The 13253-nt window shown below is 58.9% G+C and overlaps 1 protein-coding gene across 5 annotated transcripts in view; it reads left to right on the plus strand.

Annotated features, from left to right (window-relative positions):
- Positions 1-11164, plus strand: part of PTH1R (parathyroid hormone 1 receptor) — a 24373-nt gene extending 13209 nt beyond the window's left edge. For 4 of the 5 annotated variants that reach the window (XM_024751459.1, XM_024751460.1, XM_024751461.1 and 1 more), the window contains 13 exons: positions 1191-1293; positions 3203-3337; positions 4919-5029; positions 5141-5259; positions 5428-5522; positions 5718-5910; positions 6414-6567; positions 8183-8243; positions 8607-8673; positions 8957-9051; positions 9712-9853; positions 9959-10000; positions 10652-11164. In XM_024751459.1, the coding sequence (XP_024607227.1) occupies positions 1191-1293; positions 3203-3337; positions 4919-5029; positions 5141-5259; positions 5428-5522; positions 5718-5910; positions 6414-6567; positions 8183-8243; positions 8607-8673; positions 8957-9051; positions 9712-9853; positions 9959-10000; positions 10652-11029 (1695 nt within the window). In that variant the 3' untranslated portion in view covers positions 11030-11164. The remainder of the gene's footprint in view (positions 1-1190; positions 1294-3202; positions 3338-4918; positions 5030-5140; positions 5260-5427; positions 5523-5717; positions 5911-6413; positions 6568-8182; positions 8244-8606; positions 8674-8956; positions 9052-9711; positions 9854-9958; positions 10001-10651) is intronic. The other variant, XM_024751463.1, reaches the window with a different exon arrangement.
- The last annotated feature ends 2089 nt before the right edge of the window (positions 11165-13253 follow it).

Raw genomic sequence — 13253 nt, forward strand, 5'->3', positions numbered from 1 at the left:
GGGCCCCGCCCCTTCCCCCCACCTCCACCTCCCTCCCCTGCCTCCTCTGGGCTCTCCCACCCTCCAAAGCTCCGCTCAGACTGAAGGGACCGGGCCCTGACAGGGGATGTCTGAGGGGATGCAGCTCTGCCTGTTGAAGGTCTAAGGGAACCAGGCTCTGTCCTGGGGGTCTGCGAGGACATGGCCCTGACTTGGGGGTGAAGGTGGGGTCTGAGGGGATGCATTAACCTCTTGTGGGTCCCACTCGTGGGAGTGGCTGGGCTTGGGCACACTGAGTTTTTCCCAGGGCGGGATGCTGCCTTTACCCTCTGACTTCCTTCCAACCCTAAGTCAGGGAAACAGAGGCTCAGAGTGAGTCCCATCTCACCCCCACCTCCGTGACGTTCCTGCTCCCTTCCTTAAAAGGATGCCAGTGAATCCTCGTGGGTGGCAGCCAATACCCAGGGTGTACGTGCTGGAAGGAAAGAAAGGAAGGACATTCCAGGCAGAGGGAACAGCAGGAGCAAAGGCCTGTCCACATCATCAGAACACAGGGTCTACTTGGATGTAGGGAAACTTCCAGATAAGCAATGGATGTGGGTGACTCCCACCCACAGCCTGCACAGGAGTGCCCCGCCCAACCCAGACCACTTGCCAGCAATTTCTCCATCCTCTCCCTCTTGGGACCTCAAGGGTGGGAGGAGTTGAGGCACTCTCCATTCACGGGGAAAGCACTGACTGGGGAGAGGGCCAGGATGGAAATTGGTGACTCCCAAGGTCCCGAGGGCACTAGGACTTGAAGGAATCCAGGCCCCGTTTCTTTCCCCAGAGTTCACCACCCCTTATCCACCCCCTCTCCACCCAGGTCCCCAATAGACAGCCAGGATCCTGTGAGGATCCACCCTGGGACATTCCATCCCTTTCCCATGTACCCCTGGGGAACAGACTGGACAGAGAATATCAGTGGCTGCAGCCTATGGGGTTACTATCGGGCAAGCAGGAGACAGCACCCCTCCCCCTTTTTTCCCTATGGTGGGGCAGGCCCTTCCCCTTGAAGCCGAGGCTTCCCGTCTGTACAATGGAGCTACATAAGGCAGATTTCCCGCATTCTTTGGAAAGGGGGGGGAAATCCCTCAAGGAGGTTGGGATAGTTGTGGAGTCTGCCGCTCTGCTGGGAAGTCCTGCCTGCAGTCTGACCTTCGGCTTGGTAGGTGGATGCAGATGACGTCATGACCAAAGAGGAGCAGATCTTCTTGCTGCACCGTGCCCAGGCCCAATGTGAGAAGCGGCTCAAAGAAGTCCTGCAGAGGCCAGGTGGGGGCGGGGCTCAAGGAGGAGGGTCTGGGGGCAAGGTCAGGAGACAGAGGGGCCAGAGGAAGGTGGGAGTCCAGGATGCAGAACCAAGTGGCACCAAGGGAGGGTAGGTCCAGGTAAAGTGGGCCAGGCCAAAGTGAGGACCAAAAATGGGGTGAGTCAGGTGAGATTAAAGACAGCAGGCTCAGAGATGCACTGAGCCTCCCCTCCCAGGGTGGGGATAGGAGGTTATGGAGGCAACTACTGTCTGAATTACCTCGAACTGGCTTAGATCTATCTGGATCAGGAGCACTGACGATCAGGAGCGCTGACGAGGGCTCCAGACCCCGCTGGAGTGGGCTGGGACAGCTTCCTGCAGGAGGAGGAGCTATCCAGTGCAGGTGCAGAAGGAAGAATAGGTCTTTGAAAGAGGCCCCCTGGGCAAAGGGCAAGGCAGAGGTGTCCAGGGTCAGGAGAATGGGGCTGGAAGGGGAGGAGAATAGAGGGATACGGATGGGTTTCTATGTCAGTCACATCCACTGTCCAGTAAAGGGTTCTTGATGGGGTAGGAAGGCTTCCTTCTACCAACACAGCATCTCCATGAGACCCTTGCCACGGTGAAGCTGGGAGGGGCACTCACCTGACCTCACAGCTCCTGCCCCAGTCTCAAGCTGGTCTCTTCCTTGAGTCCATTTCCGGGAAGCGGAAATGGAGCTTCATTAGCAACCATCCAGGCCTCTGACTTCTGTCTGATTAATCTCCTCAACCTGGAAGAGGCCCAGACCCCACCTGACTGGCAGGCAAAAACAGCTTCCTCCCCTGAGCTGGCCCTCAGACTGCTGGGAGAGGGTGCTGATGCACACCCAGGACGCAAGCACACAGTGACACACCCTGGAGCCCACAGACTTTGCTCCCATTCACAGGGACTCACATGGTCTCTGCAGTCACAGCCCTGCCCACATTGGCCCCACCAGTGGCCCCCTGGTCCCCTGCCCCAGTCACATCAGGGGCTGGGCAGTCCTGAACCCAGCCGTCTTTCTGGTTGTGGAAGCATGGAGGCACCTCCCTCTGCCCTCTCTTTGTTCACGATGGAGGCATTCCCTTCCCACTCTACCTCATCCTGCTACCCCCCCCCCCACTGATGCCCCAGGGTGCGGGCAGGAAAATGGGCACAGCCATTCTATCCCAGCCCAGGGTGTCTGCACTCAGTTTCTCATTGTTGCCACAAACCCCGACATGGGAGGGCCAGGGGGCCTTGGCTTGGGCTGTAGCTGAAGGTTAGATAATGAGGAAGACTTTCAGCAAGCAAGAGAGACCTCAGGCATCTCTCCAGTGGAGGGAAAGGCCAGGCCCCCTCTCAGATGGACAGCCTCCAGGGTCCCTTGTGGAAGCTGTGAACCCCTTACTTGGGTATCCTAGGGCAGGGGATGGGGTAGGTGGGCTCATCTGTCTTCCCTTGACAACTGCATCTTGCTCTTGCCTTTCGTACCACCAGCTTCTCGACCTACACAGTGCTCTGGCCGGGCTTCATTTTCACTGTTTCACCTCTGTTGACATCACCACTACTGTCTACTTTTGCCATGCGCCCCCTGGTGGGGCCTTCGCCTCCTGTGTGGGCTTTGGCTGTGACTCCTGGGTCAGACATTTCTGCCCAGATTTACCGCTCAACCCACTCACTAGTTGATCCCACACCTGAATTGTGTTCGTTACCATTTGAACCCCTTGTTTACAGTCTCCTTGCCGACTGATTACTTCTGCACCTGGCAAGCACTTTACAGTTTGTAAAGCACGTCCCTACCTGTCATCAGCCTAGGTGTCAGCAGGGCAGGGGGCAACCCCCATTGTACAAAGGGGGAGTCTGAGGCAGGAGGGTACCCTGGGTCTTCTGCTGTAGTGCTGTCAACAGCCATAACTGGCCTAATTTCTCCAGCTGACATAATGGAATCAGGCAAAGGATGGGCGTCTGCATCCACATCAGGGAAGCCCAAAAAAGAGAAGGCAGCTGGGAAGCTCTACCCTGAGTCTGAGGAGGACAAGGAGGTGTCCACTGGCAGCAGGCACCGAGGTACGTCTGTACTTCCATGCATCCATCTGAGACCGACTCGGACCCACTTGCCCCACTGCTCCACAGCCTTCATGTGAGCTCATGCTCCTCGGCTCTTGTAGGAGGGGAGGTGCTAGGAGGAGACTCAGCCCAGGGGGCAGAGTGTGGAGGGGCCAGGCAAGCTGGATGGACTAGGGCCCCCAGGAGATGTGGGCAGAGAACTTGACCGCACACCTCAGGGGTGGACCCAGGGCTGTGGCCCCTCCCATGGAGAGAGATGACAGAGAACCCAGGAGACAGAGGGGCAGGAAGAGACAGAGGGGACCAGGAGGCACACACTGGGACCGGGACTCAGGGTGTCATAGGAGGGTGCATCAAGACACATAGTGGGGTTGGCCATAGAGACAGAGCAGGACAGAAGGGCGGCTGTGAAGGGGTGGGGCCAGACAGTGGGACAAGGAGGGCAGAAGAGAAGAGGAGGGAGATGCGGGCTGCATTGTCCCTCAGGGAGGTAAGGAGAGACAAACGCAGAGCCCAGGCTGCAGCCACAGGGCCAGTTTGAACCGGCTGGGTGGGCAGCAGATTCCAGATGGGCCACATCTGGGAGGCTGTGGTCACCCTGTGGCTCCCCAGGGATCAGAGGGAATTGTGGGCCTGGCCAGGCGGGGCTGGGAATATGGTGCCCAGGACAGAGAGCCTTTCACCAAGCTGGGGTGGGTCTAGCCATCAAGGCAACCTTCCAGGGTGGCTGGAGAGTCCTGTGGTTGGAGCCCTGCAGGGGGAAGAAGGAAGCTGGGAGTGGAAAGTGGAAGATTCAGAGGCTGGAGACTCTCCAAGGTCACTTAGCATCTCTCCTGTGAGGCTGGAGCCCCAAAGTGGGATGTGTCGCCCTGCCTTGAATCCCACAGTTAGCACTTAGATTTGGGGGATTATATGTACCCCCACAAGTGGTCACCAGAGTCTCATAGCAGGTGCTCAGGGCGGGTCTTGGATAGTGGTGGAAGTGCATATCAATCCCAATTTCCCAATGAAGAAACTGAAGTGCAAAGAGGGTAGACACCTGCATGAGGTGGGCAGCTCTTCAGGAGTCCAGCTGGCACTGGAAACTAGACCTTCTTCCTCTAGTCCATGGTCCCTGGGCAAGGAGCACATAGGAAACATTCTCAGCTGAGGGACAGTTAGTCTGGGAACTTGCTCTTCTTTAGGGACACCTGGAAGGTGGGACCAAGAACAGAGAGAAAAGAGAGAGGCCTGGCTAGGGGCTGAGCACCAGAGGAGGGCAGGGCCCTGGGCTGTATGACCTTGGTAAATAACTCACCTCTCTTGGCCTCCACCAGCCAATCTAGAAAATAGGACCGTTACCAGCACCACCTGCATAGAGGGTCTGTAGGGAATTCTATGAGGCCAGGTGGGTGCAGGGCGCAGTAGGGAGTAAGGGCTCAACACATTCTCTCCAGAATGCTCCAGGCCTGAGTTCTCCAGTCTTGGGGCACACCTATCCCTGAGGGAGCCAGAGACCACAGGTGTGTTTATTCCTCTGGGTCACTAACCATGGATCTGACTGATGTCCCCCACCGTTTCTGTCTGTCTCTGTGGTCACAGGGCGCCCCTGCCTGCCAGAGTGGGACCACATCCTGTGCTGGCCGCTGGGGGCACCAGGTGAGGTGGTGGCCATGCCCTGTCCCGACTACATTTATGACTTCAATCATAAAGGTAAGGCAGGCTGGAGTAGGGTGGGGACCACAGGGATGTCAGGACTTGGAGCTCAGGGCTTCAGTGGTGCCAGACCTCTCTGCCTGCCCTGACCCTCCTATGGACCTGCAGGCCATGCCTACCGTCGCTGTGACCGTAATGGCAGCTGGGAGCTGGTGCCAGGGCACAACCGGACATGGGCCAACTACAGCGAATGTGTCAAGTTCCTGACCAATGAGACTCGTGAACGGGTGCGAGGCTTCCCCCTCCCTAACCTGACCCGTGTAAGGCCACCCCACTCCACTGGTGACCCCTGAACCTAGTCCTGATTCATCCAGCAACCTTAAAGTGGCCTCTGACCCTTAACCTGATGCTCACCCCAGTCCCAGGGCTCTGACAGTAACTCCCCATCTGCACAGGAGGTGTTTGACCGCCTGGGCATGATCTACACCGTGGGCTACTCCGTCTCGCTGGCCTCTCTCACCGTGGCTGTCCTCATCCTGGCCTACTTTAGGTGGGCGGGGCGAGGAGTGGGGCGGGGGTCTGGAAGGGGCCGAGGTGTGGGGCGTGGCCAAGGGTGTGATTGGAACGGGCGGAGGCATAATGTCTCTCTTCCCCTCACTGTACCCCTGCACACCAAGCCCCGCTTCGTGCCCTCCCGCCGCGCGTCCCCGTGCCCCCACCCACGGTGTTGTCGCGCGCTCCGCAGGAGGCTGCACTGCACACGCAACTACATCCACATGCACCTGTTCCTGTCCTTCATGCTTCGCGCCGTGAGCATCTTCGTCAAGGACGCGGTGCTCTACTCCGGCGCCACGCTTGATGAGGCTGAGCGCCTCACGGAGCAAGAGCTGCGCGCCATCGCCCAGGCACCGCCGCCGCCCGCCGCCGCCGCCGGCTACGTGAGTGCCCCCTCCGGCGGCCCGCTCCCTCCCTGGGCCCCTAGCCATCAATGGCTTCGCAGGAGCCCCACCCACCCTGCGGCGCCTCTGCCCTCGCCCCCGCCTGTCTCCTGCAGCCACGCGCTTCAGGCCACTCACACCCACCTCTCTGCGTGCATTGCACCTCTCAGCCCTGCTTCCAGGCCCTGTTGCCCAGAGCTTGTGAGTGTTCCCCCTCCCCGCACTTTCATCAACACTCCTGCCTCGGCCCCGGACCGCCAGTCACCCCACCTCTTCACCTTGATCCCCCCACCCCCGTCGTCCGTGCCCTCCTGCCTGGGCAACATCGCCTCCACACACACCTCTCAGCCCCTGCCCTTGGTAGAGCCTGTCCCTTCCTCACCAGCTTGACTAGCACCTGTCGTATCTTACCAGCACCCCCTCCCACTGCCCATCCCTCAGCCCAGCCCAGCCCTCCCCAGATGCAGGTCCTCCTTTCTGGCTAACACCAGCTGGTCTCCTAGGTGGGCTGCCGGGTGACTGTGACCTTCTTCCTTTACTTCCTGGCTACCAACTACTACTGGATTCTGGTGGAGGGGCTGTACCTGCACAGTCTCATCTTCATGGCCTTCTTCTCAGAGAAGAAGTACCTCTGGGGCTTCACGATCTTCGGCTGGGGTACGCAGGCACGCAGGCAGTGAGGTGCAAGCAGGGTGGGACCATGGGCAGCAGGGTCAGAGAGTGCCACTGAGGGGAAAGCACCCATACAGCGTATCCTGTGCCAGATGTGGGGCAGCAGGTGGCGAGCCTTCTGTGACTGGCTGCCCCCCACCCCCACCCCAAGCTTAGGGAACAGGGCTTGGCCAAGGGTTAGGGTTCACTTGGGGTTGTCTCAGCCTGGAGTTGGGGCTCACCTGGAGGCAGGTTCACCCGGGGTTGAGGCTCAGCCCAGTAGAGGGAGGGGGGGGACTCTCAGGTCGAGGTTCCACTCAAGATCAGAGTGGATCTTGGGTCAGAGGTCAGCCTGGGGCTGGAGTTGGAAGGCAGCTATTCTCACCACTGTATCACCACTGCTGGGGCTGGAGTTGGGATCTGGAACCCTCCCTCCACCCTGAGCCCCACTTCTCTACCAGTCCCCACGCTGCATGGAGCTGTCCATGCTTCTGCCACCGTGCCCACAGCGTCCATGGCCCAGAACTGCAGGCCTTGGCTCTAGCATCATCTGGGCTTCAGCAGCTCCTCTGCAGAATGGGTTGCTGGGGTTCTGCACTCCCGCCCCCACAGGCTGTGGGATCGAGTTACCAATAATTGTCCATTATTGTTGGCAGCTCCAGAGCTTGGCCAGGCTCTGGGGCAACTGGCCAGACTGCAGAAGGGTAGGCTGGGTGGCTGGAGCCCTCCCTGCGCTCAGCACCTAGAGGCCCTCACATCAACAGCCATAGCCTCCCTGCCCTTTGGTGGACACACTCTGACCTTGACCTCATCCATGGCAAGCCCCAGAGTTGCAGGCTGATGTGGGCTCTGGGGCTAGAGTGTGTCAGCGTGGGTGGGAAGCACACAGATAGGGGAACACAGAGCACTTTGTGGCGCAGGAATGTCACAGCTCTTTTCCTCGCATAAACCCAGGTCATGCCCTGCCCTTCCCAAGGGTACCCTAGGCCTAGAATGAAGTGTGTGGGGGCAGAGGGTGGGGATTTGGGCTCCTTCCTAGAGGCAAAACTCACTCAGAGGTACCATGTACCATCTGAGTTGGCTTGGGCCTGGGCACACTGAGATTTCCCTGTAGCCCTCTATCCATCCTGGAACAACAGCACACCCTATCCAGCCTCATCCATGGGGCTAGGACTTTTTAAAGGGTGGCAGTGCTGGAATAGAAAACCCGTGATGATAAGCTCCCTCCCTCACAGGGAACCCCTAGCCCAGAGCAGCACCCTTTAGGGGAGGGGAGGGCAGAATGGACTGGGTGTGGATAAATTAGTGATACCTTATTCACCAAGTGCCCAGCAGGAGTGCATGTGTGGTACAAGATGCGGAACCAAGATGAGGGCAGAGGGCTGAACAGGGTCCTGAGGGCTGGAGCCCTGAGGGGAGGCTGTGCGGACAGCAGGGCAGCACATGCAAGAGTAGGGCTCTGTCACCAATTAGCCCATGTGCCCAGGGTGAGGGGGGTCAGGGACAATGGTGGGCTAAGCTGGGGGTCACCAGGGATGAGGGGAATGGGACTGGCAAGGTGGGCTGAGGAGAGAGACATCATCGACAGTCCCTCACACACTGTCTCCCTCTGTGCCCACAGGTCTGCCTGCCATCTTCGTGGCTGTGTGGGTCAGTGTGAGAGCCACCCTGGCAAACACCGGGTAGGTCCAGGTGGAGAAGTGGGCAGGAGGCTCTGACACAGGCCAGAAACACCTCTGCTACCCTCTTTCTCTGTAGAGCATATGAGGGGCACCTCCTGTACCCTGGCCCTGAGTGGCCCAGTTTTAGGAGTTTTCAGTTCAGCTTCAAGCTGGGTACCCGCTCAGGGTCAGCGGAGGCTACTTCAAAAGGGACCTCTGAGGGTGGCCCCAGGCCTGGCCATATATGACACTCCCCTGTCCTGTGCTCTTGGTGGGAGTTGGGGGACAGCTAATGTCGGAGCAGACCAGCTCTGGAGCCTCCCTGTGGGAAGGCTCAGGTTGGGAACGGCAGGGGGTGGGGGCTGATGCCTCAACCTCCCCCAGGTGCTGGGACTTGAGCTCCGGGAACAAGAAGTGGATCATCCAGGTGCCCATCCTGGCCTCCATTGTGGTAAGCAGGGGTGGCCACAGAGCTGGGTCGGGGTATGGACCGTGGGTCCCAGTGACCAGCCCCTGACAGGGACCTATAGAGGCTTCCCTGGACCCCAGGGTTGGAGCTACGAGGCCCAAGAAGCAGCTGATCCCCACCCGAGTCCACATGGGGAAACCAAGCTAAGGAGCCACTTGGAGACACAGTGGCAGAGCAGAGCCTGAGCAGGGTCATGGGTCCCGGAGTCCTTGCCCCTCTCTGCTAGGGTGCGACCTTGAGACGCAGCCCTCCCTCACTCCCACAGCTCAACTTCATCCTCTTCATCAACATTGTCCGGGTCCTCGCCACCAAGCTGCGGGAGACAAACGCTGGCCGGTGTGACACGCGGCAGCAGTACCGGTGAGCCACACCCACCATGCCCAGGCTCCTCAGAGTTCAGGGGTCATCCAACACCAGCACCATGTACAAAAGCAGACAGAGGCTCCACGAATGAGCCTGTCTCAAGGAAGGGCTCAGCTCCTGACTCCCTGGCTGGCCCTGCCAGCAGTGATGGGATCTTGCCTGGCTTCTGGGGGCACCCCAAAGCCGGGCTGGGCCTCTTGGTGCTAGGCCCTGCACTAGAGCTGGGGTCTGGGCAGGACAAACCCAGACTTCTCCTCAGAGAGCTGGTCGCAGGGAGTCTGAGAGACAGGTGGGCAGTGGGTGGCCTTGAGAAGGTGGAAGCTTGACTGAAACCTGAGGAGGGACCTTGGGATACCGAGGTAAGGCCATGGGCGAGTGGGGGAGTGCCTGCAGAGGGACCAGCAGGTGCAAAGGGCCCTGGGACAGGGCGACATAACTTATGGTCCACTCTGGGACACCTCAGAATCAAGGGGCCCTGTTAACACTTTGCTGAGAAAACAAAGTGTCATTGGCTCAGGTGAACTGGGTTCCCCCACTGGCTGCCAGAGCCTCGGGCCTTTTAGTGGCTTCTGGAGCCTGGGGTTGGCAGGTCGGGGTACACAGCGCCTGTTGAGGGGGAAGTGGCTCCACCCTGACCCCCCTGCCCCGCTGGCCCAGGAAGCTGCTCAAATCCACACTGGTGCTCATGCCGCTCTTTGGCGTCCACTACATCGTCTTCATGGCCACGCCATACACCGAGGTCTCAGGGACGCTCTGGCAAGTCCAGATGCACTACGAGATGCTCTTCAACTCCTTCCAGGTGCGCAGCCCTGTCTGAGGGTGAGGGGTGGGTGGGGTTGGGAAGGCTGCTTCCACCCTCTCCAGATGCAGCTCTGGGCCCTGACCCAGTACCCTCTCTCCACAGGGATTTTTTGTCGCCATCATATACTGTTTCTGCAACGGCGAGGTAAGCGGTAGGCCACGCTGGGGCAAGGCAGGAAGGACGCAGAAGTGCCGGGGGAGGGTGGGTGGAATTTCCTGGTGGTCCGGTGGGTAGGACTCCGTGTTTCCTTTGCAGGGGTCCTGGGTTCGATCCCCGGTCGGGGAACTAAGATCCCACAAGCCGCAAGGTGCAGCCAAAAATAAAAAAAAAATTTTTAATTAAAAAATGAAAAAGAAGTTCCGGGGGTTCCCGAGTCCTGTCCCTTCATTCTTCTGCCTGGTTCTTACTCTGTTCCTCCAAGAACATCCCTGAGGACGTTCTGAAGGCAGAGAGAAGTCTTTCCAGATGATTCAGGCTGAGGATGCGCTAGGATTTGTGGGCAAAGCCAAGTATCTTCCCAGCCCCACGGTTGAATCCAGATTGAACACTCATCCACCCTTGGGGTCATTTGAGCTTTCTAGATTCTGGGTGTGCCAATTGCCTGCAGCCAGGCGCCATGTTCTGAGAATGACGGGATTCTTCTTGGCCTTGAAATTTTCCAGTAATAGCCTGCGCCTCTTTACATTCAGTGCTGAGTGTTGCAGGGGCAGGGATGGGGGCGCCGCTGGGGTTGGGGACATGTGGCAGAGGGGTTAGGGGCACACCTGACCACCCACCCTCCTCCTGCCATCCCAGGTACAGGCTGAGATCAAGAAATCCTGGAGCCGCTGGACATTGGCACTGGACTTCAAGCGCAAGGCACGCAGCGGGAGCAGCAGCTACAGCTACGGTCCAATGGTGTCTCACACAAGTGTGACCAATGTAGGGCCCCGCACGGGACTTGGCCTGCCCCTCAGCCCCCGCCTGCTGCCTGCTGCCACAGCCAATGGCCACCCCCAGCTGCCCGGCCACACCAAGCCAGGGTCCCCAGCCCTGCAGACCACACCACCTGCCGTGGCCGCTCCTAAGGACGATGGGTTCCTCAACGGCTCCTGCTCGGGGCTGGATGAGGAGGCATCTGCACCGGACAGGCCACCTGTCCTATTGCAGGAGGAATGGGAGACAGTCATGTGATTGGGGACCCGAGGGTTGGACCTGTGGACATAAGGGTGGACAAGCGGACCAAGAGACAGGTTGTTGGACAGTTGCCCACTCAGGACTGGGGCTGGGAGGATAAAACAGGAAAAAAAAAAAAAAAAGGAAAAGGAAGCAGCGTGTGGCTTCCTGTGGTCTGAACTGGGCACCTATTCCAGGAGGGGAGGAGCTGGGAGCCATGGGGGTGTTCTTGGTCTTACCTCAGGAGGGGGTCTAGGAACCATGCGCCAGTCCCTGGGGGGTCGGGACCCAGCCTGGCAGAAAGGGCCTGAGAGAGGCCCCTGTCCAAGCCTAGAGAAGCTCAGGTTTGCTGGGTCATCAGCACCCCAGTGGCCCCATGCAGGAGGAGGGCCCCAGCCTTTCCCTGTCTCCAGCTGTCACCTCGGCTGCTCCCTGCACTTGTACACAGGCTCCATGGGCACCCAAGCTGCCTTTGGCCCAGGCTGAGTCTACAGACCTACTCACCCTGAAACACTCATATTGGCCACCTCTAGGACAGAGCTATGTCTTCCTTTCAGACTGGGTGCCCCCCAGGACAGAGTGGAGCCTCTCCTCTCAAACTGGATTTCCTCTAGAACATGGTTTAACCTCTTCCCACAGACTGAGGACCTCTTCCACCCCACGACAGGGCTGTGTTTACTCCTCAGACTGGATACCCCCAGGACAGAGCTGTGTTCATCCTTCAGACTGTGCACCCCACAGAACAAGGCTATACTCACCCCTCAGACTTGTTACCACCTTCCCTTTAGATGAACCCCCAAGACAGAGCTGTGCTTTCCCTTTGAACTAAATGCCCCCAAGACATGCTGGATACCCCCCTCAGGTTTGGTGATCCCAAGCAGGGCAAGGTTGCCCCATATCCACTTGGATACCTCCTCCCCAAGGGCTGGCCCTCCTTCCTCAGGATTTTTGCACCCAGTCCAAGGCCAGGCCTCCCCCTTTAGACTGGGCAGCCTTTGTCCCCTTGACTGGATGTCCAGGATAGGACTGGACCTCTTACATCAGTCTAAGCTCCTAGTCCAGGACAAGGTCTCCTCCCTTAGACCTGGAGCTCCTGGGCCAGGGCCAGCCCCCCCCACTCAGAGAGACCCTGAGCCCCACCTGGGCCATCCAGGTGTTGGCAGAGGAAGTGGGAGCCCTCAGAGGGCCTGGCAGGCAGTCAGGACCCTGTTTGCCTTGAACAGGGTCTGGAGCCAGGTGGTCATTTCTCCCTTCAAGGCCTCACAGCCCAGCCAAGCCGCAGGGAACACGTAAACACCAGCCGAGCCAGGTGGCAGGCAGGCAGGGAGGAGGAGACCAGAAGCCCCTGACTCACCAGCCTCCTTGGCCACGGTGTCTGGACACCTCCTGGTGCTGCTCCAGATTCCAAGTCAGGCTAGGAAGACGAGCTCCAGCTCCCACCTGTCTTGGGCATGAAGATAGGCCCGGCCTTTTCTGGCCTGTCTCCCCGCAGCCCAGGCTGAGGACCTCTGAAGACCCATGGAAGGAATGTACCCTGCTGGGGGCTCCTAGAACATAGGCCAGGCTTCAAGAGGAAGCTTCAGCTCAGAGCAGGATCTAGAGGGTCCAGGGTCATAGAAGAGAGGCCTCTAACGACCCACAACATGCCAGCCTGTGGAGAAGGGAAGACTAAGTGGGGCCCACATGTCAGTGGAGAGTGAGCAGGCTTGGACAGTCCCCTCCCATTACCGCTCAACCTGGGGTGGAGGTAGGACAGAGAACAGAATGAGGAGAAAGGGGACTGAGTTCCCTGGAAGATGAAAGGGACATGACCCAGGCCAGTGGTCTGATCAGAGCCTTGTTCAGACAGTTTGTGAGGGAAAATGGACCTTCCTTGGGGGAAGAAGGGGACACGACCATGCTCTGAGGGCACATAAGGGGACATAGACCTGCCGAGGTTGTCCGAGGGGACACAACCCTGCTCTGAGGGCGGGTAAGGAGACATAGAACTTCCATGGGTGTTGGAGGGGACAGAGCTCTACTCTGAGGGTACAGGAGGGGACAATGAACCTCCTGAGGGGGTCTCAGGGGACACAGTTCTGCTCCGAGGGTACCTGAGGGGACAAAGCTTGCCCTGTGTAGTCTGAGACACAATCCTTTCCTGACGGCACATGATGGGACATGGACCTTCTGTGGGGGTCTGAGGAGACACAGCTCTGCTCCAAGGGCGCATGAGGGCACATGGACCTTCCATCATAATCTG

The sequence above is a fragment of the Neophocaena asiaeorientalis genome, unplaced genomic scaffold, assembly GCF_003031525.2.
Source record: "Neophocaena asiaeorientalis asiaeorientalis breed wild unplaced genomic scaffold, Neophocaena_asiaeorientalis_V1.1 scaffold221, whole genome shotgun sequence".
NCBI lineage: Eukaryota > Metazoa > Chordata > Mammalia > Artiodactyla > Phocoenidae > Neophocaena > Neophocaena asiaeorientalis.